This window comes from Crotalus tigris, unplaced genomic scaffold (genome assembly GCF_016545835.1).
Source record: "Crotalus tigris isolate CLP2741 ecotype Arizona unplaced genomic scaffold, ASM1654583v1 scf7180000017551.9496454, whole genome shotgun sequence".
NCBI classification, from domain to species: domain Eukaryota; kingdom Metazoa; phylum Chordata; class Lepidosauria; order Squamata; family Viperidae; genus Crotalus; species Crotalus tigris.
Window position 1 is genome coordinate 8,481,351 of NW_024096469.1, and position 17,403 is coordinate 8,498,753.

Sequence of the window (17,403 nt, forward strand, 5' to 3'; positions counted from 1 at the left end):
AATATTGCCATCCAAGCCGGAAGACTGGAAAGCGAAACAACAGATAAAACTAAGAATGTCTCTCAACAGATAAGATACCTCTGCCCTTAACATGACTGTAGCAGTAACAGTAAATGGTAGCCTGTCAGCAAGCAGTTAAATGCAAATCTGATAGTGAGTGATTCCAACACTCCCTTCCCCAGCAACTAGCTCCTTGAAGAATTGAAACAGATCAGGTCCAATTATTGCACTCTTGAAATCTATAGACTTAGAAAAATCTAATGGACCTACAAGTATTTTCTATTCTGATTAGTAGAAATTCTAAGGATTTCTGACCTGTTAAATATTTCAATTCTTTAAATTTTTGAGGGGCACCAAAAGTTAAGATGCTTTCTTAAACCTGTATAAGTAGTTCTTGACTTATCACAACTGGAACCCACATTTCGGTTGCTAAATAATCCATTCATAAGTGCAAAATCACATGACCATATTGCTTAGCAACTGCAGTGCTGGCACTCCCCATTGGCAGTCACTATGCAAATTCCACTGGTCATTAGCTGAAGCCCCTTCCCAGTCCGAACCGTTCTAGGCTTGATCCCTTCCAGCCCCAAACCTTGGTAAGACAAGGGACAGGTTTCAACTCCCCCCACCTGCCCATCTCTCCCCCTTGCCCCAGCATCTCTGCCCTTTAGGCTGCCCTGTACTGTGCCTTGTTGGGTGGCAAGCAGCCCCAGAACTGTGCAGCACTGAGGCTGTAAGCAGCTCCTGAGCCACTACACAGTGTGAATCCCCGGCTGCCCCAGCTATATGTCCCAGGAAGTCCAAACAGCATGTGCAAAGCTGCAGCATCCAAACAGCATGTGGAAGCCTCAACAGCACGGCACAAAGCCACAGCCATTCTTGGAAACCACAGCCACTCCCAGCAGTACAACACCAAGTCCTAACCTCCCCAGGAACCCTCAGCTATCCTCACTGCCTGGCGCTCCAAGGACTCTGCAGCCCTGCACTTTGCTATCCCAGCTGATGTTTGCCATCTTCTTGTTCGCTATACCAGGGGTCCCCAGACCCCAGTCCATGAAACGGCACCGGTCCGCAGCATGCCAGCTATCAGTCCACACAAACAAGCGAAGCCCCATCTGTGGGATGCAGGCAGCACGCGAAACCACGCCCCCTCCGATCCACGGAAAAACCTTTCTCCACAGCACCAGTCCTTGATGCTCAAAAGGTTGGAGGCCTCTGCCCTATACTGACGAAGCGTGTCTGCTCTGGCCCTTCACAAGGCAGCTGCTGGCCACACTGGCCACCTTCTCCAAAATCTCATAAAGAAATTGGTGTGCACAACCCTGAGAAGAAAGCCTCGTGAGGCCAGCAGCTGCCTCATGAGGGGCCAAAGCAGGGCGTGCTTGGTCATCTGTCCAAGCAAGAAGAGGGCTGGGGTCAGCCAGAGTCAAGGAGTGCAGGAGGCAAAAAGGCAGAGATGGAGGAAGATAGGTGAGTTGCAGCACCCCCTATGGTCATAAGTATGGATGGGCTGCCAAACACTCAAATTTTGATCACATGATCGCAGGAGCAGTGCAATTGGTCATAAACTTTGGGGACTGATTATAAATCTCTTCATTCAGCAACACCATGACTTTGAACAGCTGCTGAATGTAAGACTGTAAGCCAAAGACTGCCCGTATGTGAAGAACAATGCTACCATTTTATTCCAAAAGGTTATAGTGACGCATAGAACTAACATTTGTGCTTTTATATAATGCAAAGTTATATCATTTTATCCCCTTTTACAGGCCATCTGCAGTGCCTTTCAAAATTTATGTATTTATTTATTTATACATTTTATTGGTCACCCAACTTACCATGGGTTAACTCTGAGCGGCTTACAGTCATAAAAATGTCTATACGTGTACCATTAAAACACAGATAATTAAAATCAATGTTAAAACCTAAGGATACATGGGAAGGGAGGGGGTGGAATGGGGGGGAGGTGGGATCTGTTATTGCTCGATCAACCACCTTCCCCAACTGGCAGAGCCACATCTTTAGGCCTGTATGAAAAGATAGGAGGGTTGGACACGAGATGTTCCAGAGGGCAGGAGTAACAGAACAAAGAAGCCCCACCTCCTGGACCCCGCCAGCCGGAATAATCGGGCTGATGGGACCTGCAGCATGCCTCCTCTGCTGGCACGGGCCAATCCCAGTGGGGTGAGATGGTCCCTCAAGTAACCTGGACCCGTGCCATGAAAATAACTGATATCTATAATCTACCTTTACATTTATCCCCTGAAATTTAAAAACAGGCAGGTATGTGACTCTGGATCTATCCACTCTCCTACACCAATAAAAACAATGTGCATGTAGGCAATAATGAATTGCTAAAGCTTTTTAGGAAATGTTGCCTTTGCTTCATAAACACCAAAGCCTGTTCAGCTGGGCACTAAGTAGGGAAGCTGAAGAGGGCATCATTATCAAAGTCAAGGAATAGCACTTTGCACCAAATTGCAATATTTGCCATGCCTATACCAAGAGAGATATAGCCATAGCACCCTCTAAGAAATTCACGAAAAATCACATTTAAAGGATCCAGACCAGCAAAAAGGCAAAGGCTGAAGTTAACAGCATGCACAAAGTTTACCTCACAGAGGGGGCCCAGAGTGCGCCAGACCTAAACAGAAAGAGGAAAGATGAGAGAAGAGAGAAATGGAAGGAATGGGAAATAAGAGAGCTGGAGAGAAAAAAGCAAGGATACAGCTTAAGCAGGGTGCAGATTACCTCTCAGCATAGGGATCAAACAAATTGACCAAGGGAAAGAGCTAATATTTTGGGAATATTGCATCTGTTCAAAGTGCATTGCAAGGCAGGAATAATCCTAGCGTACCTCCAATTTTACCGAGGTCATCTTTTCTCAGTACTTGCTAGTTTAGGTTACTTGGCCCAAATTAATATTTATAGCAATTGTCGTACTGTGAATAATTAAGTCACAAAAGAAATTCTATCTATCTATCTATCTATCTATCTATCTATCTATCTATCTATCTATCTATCTATCTATCTATCTAATCTATCCATCTAATCTCGGCAACCTTAAGACACATAGATTTGAACTTTTGAGACTTGAAATCCATGTATCTTAAAGTTATTAAAGTTACCAAAGTTGAGAAACATTGAGAAATAATAGGAAAAAAACCCATAATGGTATAAAAAGTAGTATTTCAAACAGTCTTCTCATTTTATTAACATTCCAATGGCTTCCAACATTCTCCTGGCTGATGTTCTCTGGAGGGTATCAAACACTGATTTCTTTGACCTGTGCAAATTTCAGTCCAACTTAAGTCCAGTCATATATTTTAACTAGTTGCTCTGTTGCTCCCCTAACCCTTACACCAATGTCATTTCCTCACCAACTCATGCTGCTCTTGCATCTGGGCAATTTTCTTTGTATATTTCTGATCCACAAGCTTCAATTCAGATACCACAGCTTCACATTTCTGATTCAGAGCTCTTTTGTCATCGATGAGCTGTAGAGATAGGTGCAAGAGAGTATTACTGACAGCATACTCTATCCATTGTTTGTACTAATGTGATGCATTAGCGAGCTAGCAGAAAGTACCTGGAATCAAGCTGCCATCTTATTCAGGTAGAAATGGATACAAAACTCCCCCCCCTCCCAAGGGAGTATTTCAACTTAGAATGCTAACTGCTAGCTGATGCCCACGGAAATTTCTGAAGAGATATGCCAGCAATACAAGTTACGTTAAATAGAGGCTGCAAGATAGGGAATCAGAGTATATTGATATTCCCAAGTTCTATATGGAAAGGAAATGAAAAGATTACCTGGTCAATAAAGGCCAGGTGCCGTTGGATTGCACCTTCATACTGCTCCCTCTGCACAGTCAGTTGGTGATTCAGCTCTTTCTGTACATCTTTAACATGTTGCCCAGTTAACTCCTGCTGTTGAGCCTGCCAGGACAAAGGGCAAAACCAGGGCAATTAAGGAAACCTAAAAGTTATGCTATCTGGTCAGTCAAAAAGAAAAAAAAAGTGGAAAAGGATATGTTAAATACAGCCATTGGGATTCCTAAGCAGATCATTTCTTGATATGGATTGTTCATCAGCAACAACACTGCTGAAGCCTGAAAAGGCAGATAAAGACAGACACTCCCTCTTTGACAGTTCATGCATCCTTCCACTCAACAGAGCTAAAGATTGGGTTGTGTAACACAGACAGACACCCTTCCTGTGGAATCAAGTTCTGGTCACCCACCAGTGCTTTTTGTAGGAAAACAACAGCTTTCTTTTTTTCTTCTACTTCCAGCTTCAGCTTCTGGATAGAGCTGGTGACCTCTGTGGCAACTGCTGAGACCTGATCCAAGTGGGCGAGCTCTTCTTCTGGCAATAATCCCTAGCAGATATGATAAGCAGCAAAGGAATAGTCAGACTGAGGGACAATCCTAGTTTCTTTCACCAAATCTCCTTTAAGGATGGAAATTAAAGATTCCTTCTCTGCAATAACACGCTAATACTGGAAACTTTGCTCGTCATAACAAACGCCATCATAAAATTGCCATTTTACACGTGGCAGAATACGTTCTTCATTTCCTCAGGCAGATCCAACTATCTGAAGCTTCTCAACTCTATCTCTCTCTTAAGAACAGATTATTGGAAGCCATAATGCCAATACCAACTTAACGGCTTTTAATTTCAAATATTTTTCGTTTCAATCAGTGAAAGCAAAATGCTCATTGTTTGAAGCAGCCATCTGTCCTGACACACACACCCTGGCCCACCCCCTCAATAAAATTTAAATGTGCCATATTCACCTCTTGCTGTGAAGCTGAGGCAACAGATCTGGGTCGTTCCTGCTCAGATTTTTCCATCTCATCCAAAAAGCTCATTATATTCTGAAGCTTTGTTTCTGACAATAATGTTCCTTCTTCAGGGGCTCCCAGTGAGCAGTTCAATTTTCCAAACCTCTCTAGGTTGTCAGTGGTTAGAGAATTTGAGTCCAAGTCCTGTATTGCAGGGAAAAATTCTTGGGATCAACAGCTATAGACTACTGTGGCAGTACCAAACAGAATGATTTCAATCTGCGACTGCTGGGAAAATAGAGAATTGTTGTGTGATTCCATTGATTAAAAAATATTTCTCAAGAAAGGGGGGGATGGAGCTTCTCAAAAAAACAGATGCTTTCACCAGTTTTCTCTTGGGAGATTAACTATAAATATTTGGAAAACAATTACAAATGTCTTGAGTTTGTCAAAAATATTCCAGCTCACAACTCCCAAAAGTTTGCTCTAAGCAGAGTATGGAACATAAAGCAAGAAGCATCCATTGGGTACGTGCTCCTCATTTCTTCCCTAAACCACTTTCACACCAGCCCAAACAAATTCTGTACAATTTCATCCAAAGGATCTACAGAGAAAAGACAGCGCAATATTTATATTTCAATTACCCCATCTATCCAGGCATATTTGTAATCCTTGAAAAAATTGGGCTGATACAGTGGCGGTGGCAGAAATTCTGGATCCGCTTCCAAAAGCTTTAGGGTGTCTAGTAGGTCATGAAAGGTTATTCTGGAATGTATCCTACTGGCTGTGCTCATCATACCATCCAAATCTTCACTGGCCATTTTTCCCGAGCTCCCATCCTGGAAAACAGAGAAAATCCATGCGCATGAAATATTGCGAAGAACTCCAAATAAACATTATCAGTATATTTCACTGACACAGGGAGGGCTCATCCATCTCATTTCTAAGGTTTGCAAAATCTTATACTTCCCAGCCAATCAAAACATTTAAAAGTGCAAAAATTGGGAACTATACAAATCATGAGGGAAAAGTAAAAAAAGAAAGTATTTAGGCTTCCAGAAACATCAGAAGAAGGCAACACCTGTGGCTGTTCTTCAAGTCCTTTGTTTTGTGCTGAGCGACAAAGAGATGCCATGGCAGAAGCTTCGTCTAGATCTATTCCTGCAAAGTGGAAGTTGGCACCTGCAGTAGCAACAAAAAGCATTTGCTTCAGTAAGAATAAGAATTCAGAATTCATCTTTTTGTTAAATGAGAACAACTATGTTTTCCATTTCGAGAATTGGCGTATAAGACTTTAAGATGTCAAGCCCAAGTTTGTTTTCGAAATAATTTTTCTTGGTTTGCCAAGCAATTCTAAAGTGTAGCGAAGCAGCTTTTCACTATGAGTCTATGAGGACATATCAGTTGCCCATATTTTTCCATTATCGTTATTTGCCTGTGTGCAAGTTAAATGTTTCTGAACTTACTCCTTATTTTCAGCATGCTATTTGTTGCTCCTCACTGCCATGTAAGACCAAATAATACCACAGCGCTATAGAAACATTTTGTATTTAAACAGATTCAGAGTGCATACTGGATTTAGAGAAATGCAGTTTAGGAGATTTCACCCCCCCCCAGGCCAAATGTTCCAAGATCTTCCATTATTTCTCACCTGCATTGTTGGCTTTGATGATGCTGTTAGCAGGACTGCTGTTTTTTAAAGAGCTGGCTTTCTCACTTTTCCTTCTTCTGGCTTTCTTGCTTTCTTTAAGCAGTGCCATCTCCTCCTCCACCAAACGCTGTGTCTCTAAAGCTTTTTGGGTTCGTTTTTGTTGCAGCTCCTAAAATAAAACACTAACTCGCATTCCTGTTCTGTTAGGGCCCACTTCCTCCTGCACCAGTAAACATACTTGGTCTAACTTTTAACCCAATAAATCAATCAAGACTATCCTCTGTCTTCTACTTGCGCAGAGGCCATGCTAATCTTCTCTGTATCGTTCCAATTTTAGTATATGTGCTGCCAAAGCGAGCACAAGACTATCCTGTCTTCTAATGCCCAGGAGTAGCAATATCAATTAGCAAATGGCTACCTGGATGGCTGCTCTTCTGGCAAGGCGAGCTTTCTCCTCTCGTATTTTTTTCCTCTCATCATCTCTTCTCTGCTGCAAATCCAAGATATTGCCCTCATCTGTGAGTTGCTGCTGCTGCTTTTCCTTAAAAACATACAGCACAAGTATTATAAAACTACATGATCATGATTCCTATCTCTAGGACAAAAAAAAGCCAACTTCCCTAAAATCTAACTAGAACAGTGGTTCTCAACCTTTTTAATGCCGCGACCCCCCCCAACCAGTTATAAGTCGAGGACTACTCAACCAGTCGTAAAGTCGGGGAGTACTCAACCAGTCGTAAGTCGAGGACTACTCAACTGGTGCAGCACCGTTTGCAGAATGGGACTTTTGGCGGGCTCAGCAGGGCAGAGACAGCCTGGACAATTCCTACTGGCTTTTGAAAGCCAATAGAATTAGACTCTATTCAAGAGAGTCTATTCTGTTGGCTTTCAAAAGCCAATAGAATAAAAGGGAGTAGCACAGCTAAGGAAAAGGGGAAAAAACGGCAGACTGCATTGTTTGGTGACCCCCGTGAAATGGTCGTTCGACCCCAAATGGGGTCCCGACCCACAGGTTGAGAACCACTGAAGTAGAACCATACCTCATACATTTAAAGCTTATGCAAAACAATTCATTCAAAACAAAACATTCTTTCAGCATGTTCAGAAGTTTTTTATACAATATATACATGCAACAAACCTCTCTCTTGGAAGCTAACAATCGCTCAAGCTGAGCTACACCTTCCTTGTGCCTCTGAGAATGCCGCCGGTACCAGCGCTGGATTGTCACAGCAGCCGAATTGACTTGGTTAACAAATCTAAAACAGGAAAAAAATTCATGCAAGTTGACTATTGCTTTCCAACTGCCATGCCAAGCAAAACAGTTCCTGATGTTAAGAAAGGCACAGAAAAACATCCTTGAAAAACAGATCTTGACCACAAGGCTCCTATATTCAAATAAATGCTCCTCCCTCCGGTTTTTAGAAATCCAGAAGCAGTGTTCAAAAATACACTGTTCTAGGAAGGTGTGAAAATATATCATTTAATAACTGCAAGTAACATTCTATAAAATAGTACACAGCCGCCCAACACCTCTTTTGTATCTGAGCATCCCGAGATTAGGCTGCAAATATTGATGGCAAAATGGCCCAATGTTGACAGTGCATTTTCAGCCCATTTTTCAGGTTTTGGAATAGTTTTAATGGTGGAATAGATGCAGTTTTCCTCTGTGTGGCCTCTCACATCGATTGTCACCTAACTCCCTTCTAAAGATAAGAAAATGGCCACAAAAGACCTATCTGGTTGGGATTTAGGTAGTTTCTTAATGTCCCCCCCACACACACACACACAAAAAGGCCAAAACATTTCAGACGGCCTTTTCCAGTGAATTCACAGTATAACTGAATGGCTTCTGTCATCCTTCAGAACACTGAGAGGCTGAGTTGCAACTATTACTGCCCAAAATTTACCCAGTTGCTGAAAAAACAACAAGCAGCTATTAACTGGAAATTGCCAAATCGGATATGGCAATTATCTAGTAACCCAGTTATATGCCTTCATTTCACTTCCTCTGATTTTTCTGCATAATTTGTTACTTCTTCCTATCATCTTTCTTCCTGTCAGTTTCCTCAGATTTACCGCTCAGCCTCCTCCTCAGAAACTTCTTGTATCCTAGTCGGGGGATTGCTGCTACTATTATTATTATTCCAAGCCAGGATATTGCTGCTGGAAAAGTTCTTCTGAGATTTCATGTAACTACTACCGTCTGTGTCTTCATTAGAGGTAGCTTTGATGATGTTGCTAAGGAAAGAAACAACAATACACTGCTCAATAGGATCCTATGAAATGCTGCAAGTCTCTTCAATTTAGGATATACTAAAGAATGTTTCCCATTTTTCATACTAGTGTTATGGTTCCGGCTAAAGAAACACTTCAAAGAACTTCCAGGCATAGATTTCCCTAAAAGTCTTTTATTGATTCAAAATGTCCGCACAGGCATAACAGAGTCTATGGTAAGATCTAAGTTCTCTTCCTCTGAGCAGTTAAATTATCAGCATGTTCCCTCTCTAAATTAGCTGTCACATATCACATTATCCAATTAGTGTGAAGGTCAAAGGTTTCCTTCCTCTTTCTTTCCTGGCTTTACCCCCACCCTCTTCTGCTCTGTATTAATCCCAAAAATACCAGACAGTTCTGCATATTGTCAAAGCAAGAATATACAGTATTTGCAGCGTTGACATCAGTTTGTACTATGGTTTCTCAGGGATTGCTATCCTTGAGAACGACTTCTATATACAACATATACTCTAGCAGCTGTTGGACAATCTCTATTTGCTCACTTTTAGTCCAATGACTGCTGATGTGAAACACTATATTAACATGAAAAAAGAATTAAAAGTACAACTTTGTTATTAGACTAAGCATGAGAGAGTTCAGGAGTACTTGGTGTGGTCTATTTATGCTTCTCTTCTGGAAAACAATCTTTCTCTCTCATCTCCAGCATCTCACTCATGCCTGAAATGTTGATCAAACTGCTCCTAACTCATCACTGAAGGAAAGCTGAGACAGGAATATACGAGACTTACTTAAGCGAAGTTGTAGCTTGATTGGAACTCTTTGGCACAGATGTTTTGTCTGTAGTCGAGTAATTGTTATGCACCATAGTGGTGACACAGTTGCCCATGGCGCCTTTGTTACTCCTCATAAAATAGAAGGAAAATATGTCAGCACGCTTCCAGAATAATTTCTCCAATATATTATCAAAATAGATCAGACTTCTGGAGCCTTGCCACTTAATAACTGTCTCATATTCAATAGATAGCCAGATTTTTGGAATCAGCTGCATTCTGATACTGTCCTCGATGCTGACCTAGAGGTGTATCTCTCAAATAATGAAAGTTCTCGAACTTCAGCATTCACAACTATGCCAATAATATACCTTTTTAGGTTCTAGGAGTATTTGTTTTTCAGGACTTGGTATTGTTACATGTGTTCCCAGGTTGAATTTACGGTCACTCATTCATACACACACAGCTCTGGAAAAACACTCAAAATCCCTTTCAACCGAACACTTGGTTAAATATTTATCTGTATCTGCTCTATCTCACATAACACACACACACACAATCCATACTTACCCAGGTTCTGGCTGGAGGGAACAACTCCAAGAATGGGCAAGCTTAAGGACCCTGTTTATCCTTCAAAGTCCTTGCTTGCTTTGTGGATCCACAAGACTGGCAGCTATTCTTCTCTTGTTAATTTACAAATCTAAGTAGCTGGTGATGAAATTTGGGGAGGGGTTTCTCATGTGCTCAGGCCAAACTTCTTTTGTCTGGCTCATGTGACATTTTTCCTTTTGTCTCCTTAACGACTTAGTTCCTCCTTATCTACTTCCCCCAAGGGACCTTTTAAACAAGATTTCTTCCTTTGTCCAACCTGCTTATATGCCTACGTGACTGCTTCATCTTTATTTATTTATTTTTATTGAAAATTTTTATTTTTTTTCCATTTAAACATTATAAAAATACAATACAATTTTAATTTTAAATAAGATAAATTCATAACCATTGGTGCGACCCGCCCATTCCCCCCAGGCTGCGTCCACCCTTTCTAAAAACATTCCCTACTTCCCTCCTCTTTCTCTCCTCCCCACTTACTCTTTTCCCCTCCCCCTCTCCTCTCAATACCCTACTTCCTCTCTACACCTTCTCTCCTCCCATCCCTATCAAACCCATGAACGCAGCATAAGGGGAGTGCCCGGGCCGCACTCCTATAAACAACCATTATCTATACTACACTTACCCCCCCTCTTACCCTCCCTCCCACCCCAACCCCCCTCCCTCACTTCCCAGAGCAGAATACAGGGTTAATAATAACAAAATTTATAATAATGAAAAAGAAAAGAAAAAAAAGAAAAAAGAAAAAAGAAAATATCATAATTAACCTTTAACTCCATAACCTATAAGACAATTCTCTATAATATTTGTTATAATATTCATTCATAAAATAAATGAAACTTTTTAATTCCATACTTTTTCTGAATATAATCTATCCACCTTCCCCATACAGTGATATATCTTTCTTGTGTATGATCCTTTAAATAAGCAGAAATTTTTACCATTTCTGCAAAACTAGATACTTTAAATGTCCATTCTTCTAAAGTAGGCAAAGAATCTTTCTTCCAATATGAACCTACTAATAACCTTGCTGCAGTTACTAAATTCAACATCAAGATAGTTTCTTTTTCATTTAAATCAACGAAAATACCCAGTAAAAATAGTTGAGGAGTAAACTTTATCTTCCTTCTAAAAATCTTTTGAATGTTCCACCAAATCATAATCCAAAAAGCCTTTACTTTTTTACAATTCCACCAAATATGAAAATATGTCGCATCATTATTACCACATCTCCAACATTTGGGCTGTATATTAGGATACATACAAGATAATTTTTTAGGATCTAAATGCCATCTATAAAACATTTTATAAAAATTTTCTCTCAAATTTTGAGCTTGTGTAAATTTAACATTTCTAGTCCAAATTGTCTCCCATAAGTCCAATGAAATCAGTTCCTGTATATTCTGAGCCCATTTAATCATACAATCTTTAATCAGTTCTGTTTCTGAGCCTAACTCTAATGACACATTGTAAATTCTTTTTATGAGCCGGACTCTGGTTTTTAATCTGAATAACCAATTGTTTATCTTCTAATGTTATTCCCTCTTTCTTATCTACAGTCCATCTATCCACTATTTGTAAGTATTGAAACCATGACTGTAGAATATTTTCCTGCCTTAATACATCTAGGGATTTCAAATGCCAATTCAAACCAGACCAGATTAACAATTCTTTATACGAAATTTTATCAAAATTTATCCCCTTAGAAGTTCCCTCAATTGCATGTCTGGGAATCCCCCAGATAGGTATTTTATAATTTAATCTATAATAATACTTTTTCCAAACACAAAGTAAGGCATTCCTCAAAATATGTGATCTAAAAGTCCGATCGACTTTCTTATTAAAAATTAAGTATGCATGCCAACCATATATTAAATCCCAACCTTCCAAAAAAAGAATATCCATATTTGTTAAATTAAGCCAGTCACTTAACCAAGTTAAGGCGGCTGCATCATAATATAATTTCAAATTTGGTGCCTTAAGTCCCCCTCTTTCTCGAGCATCCTGTAGTATCTTAAACTTAACCCTTGGTTTCTTCCCGGCCCATATAAAATTGTTGATACCCTTTTGCCATTCATCCAAATTTGCCTCTTTTTTTAAAATAGGTATCATCTGAAACAAAAAAAGAAACTTTGGTAGAACATTCATTTTTACAGCTGAAATTCTCCCCAACAATGACAATTGCAATTTTTTCCAGTCTTTTAAATCCTTTTGTACTTTTACCCATAATGGTTTGAAATTATTCTTATACAATTTTCCATTTGAAGCAGTTAAGTATACTCCCAGATACTTAACTTTTTTTACCATCTGAAAACCTGTGGCTTTAATCAAACTTTCCCTATCCTTAACTGACATATTCTTAGATAATATCTTGGTCTTATAATTGTTAACTTTAAAACCAGAAACATTCCCATACTGTGTTATAAGTTCTAATAAACAGTCAATCTCTTGATTCGGTTGTCCCAAAATTAAAACCAAATCATCCGCGAAAGCCCGCAATTTATACTCATTCTTCCTTATCTTTACACCCTTGATTAGCTTTGATTCTCGAATCTGAATCAATAAGATTTCCAGCGTTAAAACAAATAACAATGGGGATAATGGACATCCTTGTCTTGTCCCTTTTTGAATATTAAAGTTCTCAGTCAGTCCCCCATTTACGACAATTTGTGCAGATTGTTGCTGGTATATAGCTTTAAGTTCATGTAAAAAATTATCCCCAAAGTTCATTTTCTCCACCAATGAAAATAGAAATTGCCAGTCTAATTGATCAAAAGCTTTTTCAGCATCCAAAAAGATAAAAGCCACAGGAATCTGGTTGTTCTTATCCAAGTACTCAATTAAATTAATAATTTGTCTAACATTATGTTTCATGTATCTCCCTGTTATAAATCCTGCTTGATCACTATGAATCAAATCTTTCATAACCTGCATTAATCTATTTGCCAAAATTTTTGCAAAAATCTTATAATCAACATTTAATAATGAAATTGGCCTATAATTCTTAGGCTCTGTAAGATCCTGATCCTCCTTCGGAATCAATGATATAAAAGCTCTTTTCCAAGAAGGAGGAACTTGCATACCCAACAAAATACTGTTAAAGAGTTCCTTTCCAACCTTTAACTGCTTGATAGCTAAACCAATTTCCTCCACAGTAATTAAACTATTCATCCCATTTTGTTGTTCCTCTGAGAGACTGGCAGCTATTCTTCTCTTGTTAATTTACAAATCTAAGTAGCTGGTGATGAAATTTGGGGAGGGGTTTCTCATGTGCTCAGGCCAAACTTCTTTTGTCTGGCTCATGTGACATTTTTCCTTTTGTCTCCTTAACGACTTAGTTCCTCCTTATCTACTTCCCCCAAGGGATCTTTTAAACAAGATTTCTGCCTTTGTCCAACCTGCTTATATGCCTACGTGACTGCTTCATCTTTAGATATGACAGTTTCAGTCTAGTCTCAAAGTATCATCCTTATTCAACTATTAAATCAAAATGGTACCATCAAAGCTATGGGAATTTTTCTGCAACTTAATGCCAGCATTTTAGCTGAATGTCCAGACATTAAGTTCTACTACTTACACATATTTCTTACCTGTTATTAGCAGTGAAATTGGCTGCAAGGGGTACACAGATTTCTTTCTTCCTCATGCTTCCAGACGTGCTGGATGAGGCAGGAAATATCCTGGGCTGCTCATCCTGACAATACACAGATCTTCACTACGTACATTTTAACTGCATACATTTTAGCAAAAAATTCCTCAGGCAAAAAATTGCTCAATCTCACCACAGTTTTTACTACAAACCAGTGATATAAATGTAGCAAATTTCAAAGCTTTGGAGATAGATGCTGGGATTTTTATCCAATTAAGAGTGCTTCAAAATGAACAGATTGGTGCTGAGTGGAAGTTTCTGGACAGAGTCATGAACACGCCTTAAATCAGAGCAAAGGAACTTCAAAAGCAGAGATAGGAATCAAAAGCACCCATACCATAGCCCCTTATATAGCTTTTGAGGAATTGCTGTGCTGATGACAGCTAAACCAGATAGAAAGCAAGCAGAGTAAGATGCTGAAAATGTAAAAACAGTTTAAATTTTTCTTGTCAACAGAAAAGCTTTGGTAAAAGCCTCTTCAACTGTGGTATAATAAAATCTTTTCAGGATTTTCAAACCCAGGTTTGGCTTTTCCTCCTCCACCAGCACTTAGTTCCATAAAGCCTATGAAAAAGTGATAGCAGAAGTCTTTTTTGTAAAGTGCAGCTTTCGCACCGCTATTTTTTTTAATTTATGGAGAGAAGTCTATTCTTGCCTGGAGGGAAGTGCAAAACTTACTCCACAGCTGTTATGTGATAGTCACTTAGGCATATTGTATACATTGCTCATTACTGTGGTATGTGTTAGGCATATTGTATACATTGCTCATTACCGTGGTATGTATGATAACTACATTATAGGGGTACCTTGCATTTTCCCAACAGTCGAATGGCAATGTTAGTGTCCTAAGGGAAATATAATTTTAACACAGCAGATGAGCTAAGAATTTGGGATTATTATTAATTTCTTTTTGCAATAATAAACTTTTGACATAATAAATCTAGAAAAATCCTGAAAATATTGAAAGAGGAATTTATCAGGCTTAACAACATAAAGCTAGGTCTTGGGATTGGTTTCAGAAGTTTTTCTCATGAATGTGCATGTGCTCTAGCCCTTACTAGGACGTTCCAGGTAGTTTTCTTTTCTGGGGAATCTTTGCTTAGACTTGCTAGTTTTTTTCTTCCAGTTGAGCTGCTATTAAACAACGTGAGGAAGTCATCATGGTGATCGGCACTGCTATAAAAAGGAAAACGACAAGATTAATTTGGAATCCGGCAGATGTCGGCACATAGCATTGCTTTGAGCTTTTCTGAAAGATATTTATTCCTATAAACTACTCCAATATTTTATGTTCAGTCTAAAAGATATATCCCAAAAAAAGATACTCAGCTTTTCCAGAGTACTCAAAGGAACAAAAAAAGTTTCTAAGACACTTTCTAGGCTAGTTCATTTTTCAATATGAAGTGTTTTAACACTCACATTATGGCATCATTCATTTGCTGATTAACCTGTGTTGTACTATTGGATCTTCGTAAATTATTCATAGCTCTAGAGGCGGCAAGCCCTGCATCTTCCTGAAAGACAGACAGTTTGTAACAAACAAAATAGTACTTACATCTTGTATTTTATCAAAACAAAATAGTGCTTACACCTTGTATTTTATCAAGACAAAAATTATCTTACGCAGCCATTAAAATTGCCTCATTTCATTTCTATCATTCTAGCCTAGTTAATACAAATGACAGAACAGCATTATTTTCGGTGGAATTCATTTAGAGGAACTACATGTCACCAGCCCTTTAAAAAACTAAAGCACCCACTAGACAGAGAATTACACCTATCCAACAGCATTTAACTAAATTATATTCAAAGACATGCACATTATATTGAGGAAAATGCCATCTTGTATTTGATTATTTTTTCTACTATAATCTTACAGTTTATTGTATTTTTGAACATCAGAGGGAGGTGTCTCTCAGACTTTTAATTAAAAGGCATAGGTTTGGTGACTTACAACACACTTCATCAGCTACAATGAACCGCTTAGGCTGATATAGGATTTTAAATGGGATGGGGAGCAAGGAGGGAAGAAGGGAAAGACAGATTGATTATGCAGATGCAAATTATACAATCAATTGTAACAATTGTAAAGTGTTAAACATCCATTGTTTGTTGAAGCCTTCAGAGGTAACTTGAAACTTTTTTACATAGGAATTCAGCAATTATACTGGCAAAGTTTCTTTGTTCCCCAAATGGCTACTCTGGGATTTGTAATGGAGTGTCCTAGAAGGCTGAAATGCTTTAATATTACTTGCCCTTATTCTAATGTCATATTTGTTGTATTGTTTCCCATTCCCTTGAGAATCTGCTTTGCTGTGGGTACTTGTTTATATACAAGCAATTGGAGCACAGATTCCCTACCTTTTTTGCCATGGCCCCCATCTATGTTTCACTTCCGTATATGACACATTTCATTGTCTCTGTTAGCTATAGAAACGGTACCTAAACATTTTTTGTTTATTAATCTAAATGGTATTGTGTAGAGACCTTTGGCTCCTAGAAATATGGTAAGATTCCATTGGGGAGGGTGGCCTTATGACCCATGTTGAGAATGACTGTTAAAGTTGATATATTTGGGGCATGTTCTAAATGAAAGGCAGAAGGATATAGGCATGCATAATGGTCTATAAGCTTTCTGTATAAAGTGGTGTTCATGTGCCCATTATGTAGTTTGACCATTACATCCACAAAGTGGATTTGTTCTGCATACAGATCAAGGTTGATGGTTGGATAAATATTGTTGAAGTCATAATGCAATTTGATTGCTTTTTTTCCAAGGCCTAGTTGATGAAAACATAACCAATGAATCCCAAGGAAAGGAGAGGTTAAAGGAGGTAGAGGTTGAGAAAGCATTATTCTAGATTGGCCAAAAAGACACTGGGATACAGTGAAGCTATGTATGTAGGTATGAATGGGTCTGAAAGCAAGGTATGCTATGTTGGCATCAGTGATAATGGATGACTTGAAGTCCCTGTTTGTGGGGATTGTTGGCATATAGCGCCTCAACATCCATGGTAGTTAAAAAGATGTTAAGGAATTGTCCATAGAAATCAATCTTTTTAGGAAGTTGCAGTATCTCTTATGTAAGCTGGGAGGTTGGTGGCATAAAAGTTAAGTCCATGTAACCCGATACTCCAGCATGTAATGGTTCCAGTGCTTGATAAACAAAAGCCCAGAGTTGTATATTGAGGTAGAGAAGATACTAGATCTGGGCTCCTAAGGTGCCTCTACAAGCCTAGATAAATATGGTCCTGTGTGTCCTCAGTAACTTCTTTCATCAGATTGCATAGTTTTTTCTGATATACTGCTTTATGGATATGAAAATAAAAATTAGTACAACAGATGGTCTTGGACAGCTGTCTCTCACTTTTTTTGAAATAATCCAGTTTATTCATAATGACAAATGACTCTTATCAGCTTGCTAATGTTATTCTTGAGGTCTCAGAAGGCATTTTGTTGTGCCCTACTAGCAATGTTGTTTTATCAATTTTTATGATAAGTAGAAAAAGTAAAAAATTATTGATAAGCTTATATTCATCAGCTTGGTCAAGTGTATGGCAATTCACAATAATGCCCAAGGCTGGAGAAGAAGTGATTATTTATGTAGGATTGATTAGATTGTTCTTGTAGTCAATGGTATTCTCCGTAACCACCTCCAGGTCTACCATTTAACTGTCTCTCTTTTTCTCACTCTTTTTCAGT

The 17,403-nt window shown here is 38.9% G+C and overlaps 1 protein-coding gene and 1 non-coding gene across 5 annotated transcripts in view; both read right to left on the bottom strand.

Moving 5' to 3' along the window:
* The window catches only part of CEP131 (centrosomal protein 131), a 35,499-nt gene that overhangs the window by 12,358 nt on the left and 5,738 nt on the right, over positions 1–17,403 (bottom strand). The window contains exons 3-17 of one of the 4 annotated variants that reach the window (XM_039346343.1): positions 15,121–15,215; positions 14,760–14,874; positions 13,643–13,746; positions 9,462–9,575; positions 8,515–8,676; positions 7,577–7,694; positions 6,857–6,979; positions 6,439–6,607; positions 5,869–5,969; positions 5,432–5,626; positions 4,800–4,991; positions 4,244–4,381; positions 3,814–3,939; positions 3,381–3,497; positions 2,615–2,644 (exon numbers count right to left, since the gene is read on the bottom strand). In XM_039346343.1, coding sequence (XP_039202277.1) covers positions 2,615–2,644; positions 3,381–3,497; positions 3,814–3,939; positions 4,244–4,381; positions 4,800–4,991; positions 5,432–5,626; positions 5,869–5,969; positions 6,439–6,607; positions 6,857–6,979; positions 7,577–7,694; positions 8,515–8,676; positions 9,462–9,575; positions 13,643–13,746; positions 14,760–14,874; positions 15,121–15,215 — 1,899 coding nt within the window. Of the gene's footprint in view, positions 1–2,614; positions 2,645–3,380; positions 3,498–3,813; positions 3,940–4,243; positions 4,382–4,799; positions 4,992–5,431; positions 5,627–5,868; positions 5,970–6,438; positions 6,608–6,856; positions 6,980–7,576; positions 7,695–8,514; positions 8,677–9,461; positions 9,576–13,642; positions 13,747–14,759; positions 14,878–15,120; positions 15,216–17,403 lie in introns of all 4 variants that reach the window. The other 3 variants (XM_039346334.1, XM_039346362.1, XM_039346353.1) reach the window with 3 other exon arrangements.
* Positions 6,697–6,799, bottom strand: LOC120309521. Its single transcript, XR_005557108.1, has one exon. It is a non-coding gene; the product is annotated as a U6 spliceosomal RNA (small nuclear RNA).